The sequence below is a fragment of the Hipposideros armiger genome, unplaced genomic scaffold (genome assembly GCF_001890085.2).
Source record: "Hipposideros armiger isolate ML-2016 unplaced genomic scaffold, ASM189008v1 scaffold_561, whole genome shotgun sequence".
NCBI classification, from domain to species: Eukaryota; Metazoa; Chordata; class Mammalia; order Chiroptera; family Hipposideridae; genus Hipposideros; species Hipposideros armiger.
The window spans coordinates 807,931-813,304 of NW_017731911.1; the positions used below are offsets into that span (position 1 = coordinate 807,931).

At 50.2% G+C, this 5,374-nt stretch overlaps 1 protein-coding gene across 1 annotated transcript in view; it reads left to right on the plus strand.

The window, feature by feature from the left end:
• The window catches only part of VAMP5 (vesicle associated membrane protein 5), a gene marked incomplete at its 3' end in the record, with an annotated part of 6,491 nt that extends 1,121 nt beyond the window's left edge, over positions 1-5,370 (plus strand). Inside the window, exons 2-3 of the mRNA XM_019623750.1 lie at positions 4,587-4,720; positions 5,182-5,370. Coding sequence (XP_019479295.1) covers positions 4,637-4,720; positions 5,182-5,370 — 273 coding nt within the window. The remainder of the gene's footprint in view (positions 1-4,586; positions 4,721-5,181) is intronic.
• Positions 5,371-5,374: the final 4 nt, after the last annotated feature.

The following is a 5,374-nucleotide window of genomic DNA, read 5'->3' on the forward strand; positions in this document are numbered from 1 at the left end:
CTGGCAGAGGTGTTGTGATGAAAGGGCCTGTCTAGGGGTCGTGATGCCTCCTGGATGGCTTCATCTCCAGGGAACTGGAGGCAGGAAGAGGAAGCCAGGCAGGAAGGTAGTGCTGAGCTCTATGCCTATGCCAGGAAACTGAGGGAGGCTCTGAGAATGGGATAGAGCACAGAGCCCACTTCCTAGCGTGCAGGGCAAGGGATCAGGCAGGGCTAGAGGTAGGCTTCCAGCTGACCCTTAGCATTTCGGGAGAAGAAGAAATTCCTGAAATGAAGACTGAGGCCAGGACGATTTACTGGGGAGTACTGGAAAACTCTGGGACTTTCACAGGTTCATTTGAGGCAAATAGTGGATCAGGGCCCGGGGAGGGTACATTGATCTTTCTCTCCCCCACCCATCTCCTAGCTCCAGTCCTCTGTTCTTTCACTCCTGCCCCTTTCTCTGCCCCCAGCTCTTTCTCTCCCTTATTCCCAAACCCCTTCCCTACCAGATCCTTCTTCCTTTCCCTTCTCTAATTCATTCAATCAGCAAATATTTCTTGGGCATTTCCTTTGTGCCAGACATGGTGACGGGTATTGGGGATAGAGTAGGAACAAAATAGTGTTGGGAAAGATGGAAATTGAATGGGTAACAACTTGAATTCATTCATCGTAGATGGTCCTCTCTCATGTACTGTCCAAAGAATTTGGGCTTTGACCTCCTTCATATGCACACCAGTTGAGTTGGCAGCATCAAAAGGTCTAATGGGTTTTTAGCCAGCCAGCTAAAAAGGATTTGACTTCCTTTTTGCCTGCATTCAGTTTAGCACAGGGGTTAAGAATGTGACCCTTGGCGTCTATGTTGGTTCAACTCTCAGGTCTTCTACTCAGTGGCTCTGTGAACTTGCATGGGTGATTTAACCCCTCTGAGCCTCACTTTCTTTTAAAACTGGGATAATAGTACTATCCTCAATGGATTGATGTGAGGATTAAATGAGATAAAGTGAACAGACAGCTGGCAGCACAGTGCTTAGCTCAGACTATGTGCCCATTGAACGGTGGCTGTTATTACTGTCATGATATTAATATAAAACCTCAATAGCCTGCAGCGCCTGATGGAAATAAACTAGATACAGTTTCTCAAAGGCCCACGTTAAGTTCTATCTTTAGGTTAAAAATAATTAAGGACACAAGTTTGCCACAAGGAAGACCTTGCTTGGCTGAGTATTTTGTAAGAATATCTAAGAGGTTTTATTGACCACAAGTTGTGTAGTTCTTGAGATCTGACTGCAAAAAACAAAAACAAAAACAAAACAAAACTAGGGAAATGGACTAGAGCAATAATAATAGCTGTTATTTATTTAGCATCTAGTGTGTGTCAGGCATTGTACTAAGCACTTTATAATATGTCGTATGTCTTATCTAACATTATGGTAGATATTATTATGGTCACCACTTTACAGATGAGAAAGTGGTGGGTCAGAAAGACCATGTCCTCAGTCTTCAGTCACTCAATTGGTGAGTGGCAGAGGCAGGATTTGAAGGAACCCAGGGCTGCAAAGCAGTTGATACACCTGATCACTGCCCAGGTCCGCCTGACCGCAGGAATATGGTTTCTTAGCCACTAACCAAGAGAGAGGGGAGAGAGGAGAGTTAGGGAGGTTTCTGAAAGCTTTGTTTTCAGAGGAACCAAGGAGATTTGGCCTGGGAAAGCTTGAGGGGACATTTGAGCATCAAAGGAGGGATATAATGTACAGGGGGTGACTGTCTGTCAGAAACATTTCCTACATAACTACCACCCTCTGTTTGCCAACTATGCTGCTGCTCCCCTCTCCCCCTGGCTCACAACCTGAAGCCCTGCAGGCTCCTGGCAGGGCTCAGAAAGGCTTCTCAGCCACCCATCCTCTCTACACTCTCTGCTCCCCCCAGCCTGGTGCACATCTCCTCACACCCTTGCTGATGGCACTTCTTCACCAGAGAGGCTGGCCTCTCTGCCCTAAGCTTTCCCACTTTCATCCATGCCAACCTACCACCAACAAAGAGATTATTCTGAAGCACCTCTCTGGTGTCCCCCTTGGCTCAGAAACCTATGCTAGCTCTTGCTCTGTCCCTCCCTCCAAGTAAACTTCCTCTTCTTGACTTTTATGGCTTTCTACAGCCCATCCTGTCCCTCCACCCTGACCCTCTGCCTGGTCGTCACTGTTTCAAGTGTGTCCTTGTCTATGCCTGGAATGCCCCAGCTCCATCCCATCCTTCAAGGGCTCACCCCACCCTGTCTATGGTGGTTCTCAAAAATCACCTCTGTGCACACTATTTGTATCTCCCAGTGTAACTCTTTACTCTTCTCTAATTGTATCATATAGATCTCTATAGTCATCTTCTTAAGAACAGGTACATTTCATTCAGGAAATGCTTTCCACTCGGCCACTGTGTACTGGGCACTAGGCAGAGTTCAATGTGGCAGCAGGCAGCATGGCCTTGCCCTCTGGTCGCTACTTTCTTCCACATCCCATAGTTCTTTATTTCCCTCTGTGCCAGTAGAGACCTGTGCATACAGTGTCATTTTTCCTCTGGTTGGATGGGACCCAGGAGGGCCAGAGACTTGAGCCTGAGGCCTCTGTGTTTCTTGGAGTAAATGTGTTCTTTTAGGCCTGGGCCCACCTTGGCTCCAGACAGGGCTTGGCTTCCAGTGGGGGAAGGAGGCTGTAGATTACAGTGGGAGGCACAGCCACCTCTCCTGGAAAACGTCACCTCATGTTGGAGAATATGATAACAACTGTAGTATTCAGAGCAGAAAAAATAATACCGAACCTCCCACCAATCTATAGCAGTGATTCTCATTTTCAAATCTTTGACTATTCCCAGGTTTTTGCCTTGGACTATTTGAATGTGGGGATGCCTTGGATTGTTTGAACGTGAGAGGCTCCAAATAATGGAGCCTTGTTGAAAAATCAAGTCATTATGATAGTGGTGACAATGGTTGACTCAGGAACAGGTAGAGACAGTGCACCTTCCCTGCTCTTTTTGTTATTCTTTGTTCCCCAGTTACTGCTTCCCCTGCCTGCAAGCACCCCTCTACAGTGGTTTGCCTGCCCCCTCTCCAAGCGGGTTGCTTTTCTAGCTCATAGGCAAATATTGACCTACTTTTTCTAATGCTGCCCCTTGAAACTCCTGCTGGGCTAGATAAACACACTAGGATAACAGCTCTTGAGAATAAGAGTTGCTTTTGGACAGGCTATAATGCAACTGACCCACTCACTGAGTCCTTGCAATGGTCAGCACTATGCCGGCCTCCCGGACCCCTGGGATGGTAGCAGATAAAGGAAAGGCACTGGGCCCTGCCCTCCCTCTGGGAGCTTGTGGCCCAATTGGGGAGATAGGTCTCATGTACTGGGAATGCTTCAAGGTCGTGTGCGAGACAGCTGCAAGGATCCTGAATGTAGATTCTTGCCTGAGTAGGAGGTGGCCCTCTGTAACCACCACATCCTTTCTCTTTCTGTGGTTTTAAGTGGAATTTAGTCATGTGTCAAAGCATCTGCAACAGACAATGGGCAATGTGGTCTGGTAGGAAAGAGTGCCAATGCTCTGTGGGGAGATGAGAAGACAAATGGGCTGTGAAGAACTATGCTGGGAGGAGGAAGTTGCTGTGGTTTTTTAACCCGTTTGTATTCGTCCCCCTGACTTGTCCCGGGACCTGCTCCTGGACCTCCAGCTCTCCCTAGGACCTTGCCTCAGGTCTCTCGGTTGCATACATCCAAAGCCCAGTTTCTTTCTTGCTTGTGACCAATGCTTTTTTCTTCTCCCCTGTCCTCAACCTCCCCCAGCCTGGACTCTGCACCTCCCTTCCCAGTCCTCTGAAACCAGCTGGGTTCTTTTGCCCAGTGAGGCTGCTGCCCACGCTGGGAGATCCAAGACTTGGTCTCATCTGTGTGAGCTGGACCCCAGTGAAGATCCTGGTTAGCTGAAAGATTGGAGGTTGGAGGCCAGGAAGTCTGAGGTTCCAGGCAGGGAATCAACTTCAATCATTGATGCCAAGCAGGTCAGGCCAGGAGGCAGAACTGGCCTGACCAGTCAGAGGCCCAAGGAGGGAGATCTGATCTTCTCAGCTTGTGCCTGTGTGTATATCTGTGGGTTAGGCAGAGGCTATGATGTGTGGTGGTCCAAAATCACTTTTATAACTGTGGGGTGGATATCCTCCCTGTCTGGCCTCTAGGCAAGTAGCTTGCTTTCTTATTCTTTACTATGGGAAGTCATAGGGCAGGTGCTCATTGGTTAAAGGCCATCCTAGAACAGGGAGCAAAGTGTCTGCTTTGTGGGAGGTGGGGTCCTGGGACATTCCCATCCTGGGGCACCTTAGAGGAAGATGAGATGCTGGAAGCCAAGGCTGACCTGGGACGTGCCTTGATGGGCAAGAGGAGGTGCCTGTGAGACAAAAGGTGAGCCATACACACTCAGGAGGGTGTCCCTTCACTCCACACATATATCCTCACATGAAAGATGTTTCCCCTACTCATACACTGTACACACACAGTGGGGGCATCTCAGGACCAGATGAAGGCCAGGTATGGGCCTCATTCAGCCCTGACCTTGGGCTTGGTGCCCAGGCAGGGAAAGAATTGGAGCGGTGCCAGCGGCAGGCGGATGAGGTGACGGAAATCATGCTCAACAACTTTGACAAGGTCTTGGAGCGCGATGGGAAACTGGCAGAGCTGGAGCAGCGTTCAGACCAACTCCTGGACATGGTGTGAGGCCTGGGGAAGCAGGGAGGGGGTGGGAGAGGCTAGGAGAAGCCCTCAGAGGGAGCTCTCAGGCTATGTTCAGGGCCTCCAGGCCCTTGGTGGCACCTGAGCCTCCTGTGAGGGGCAGTGTGGGTTCCTTGAGGCTCCCCTAGTCTAGATATGCAATGATAGGCTTCATGAAGCAAGAAGTCCTTGGTTCGAAGCTGGGCTTGGTCTTGGTGCCCAGGACCCCCATAAAGGTAGAGGACTGGCATTGTTAACTGCAGGTCAAGGGCTACACCAGTGTCTGAGACCAGGGGTCAGTCTGGGAGGGTCCCAGGGCCAGCTGCGTGGAGAAAGGGAACCGACAGGATGAAAAGGATTCAGGAAGAGACCACGCCTTACTGGGGCAGGGTTGGGAGGAGCTGGCTCCTGGGCTTCGGGAGAACCACTAACTCCCATCCTGTGTCTCGGGGCATCCACAGAGCTCAGCCTTCAGCAAGACAACCAAGACCTTGGCCCAGAAGAAGCGCTGGGAGAACATCCGTTGGCGGATCTACTTGGGGCTGGTGGTGGGAGGTGGCCTGCTCATCCTCCTGATTGTGCTGCTGGTCATCTTTCTCCCACAGAGAAGCGAGGGCAGCAGTGGTCCACAGGCCCAGAACATGGGGCCTGGGG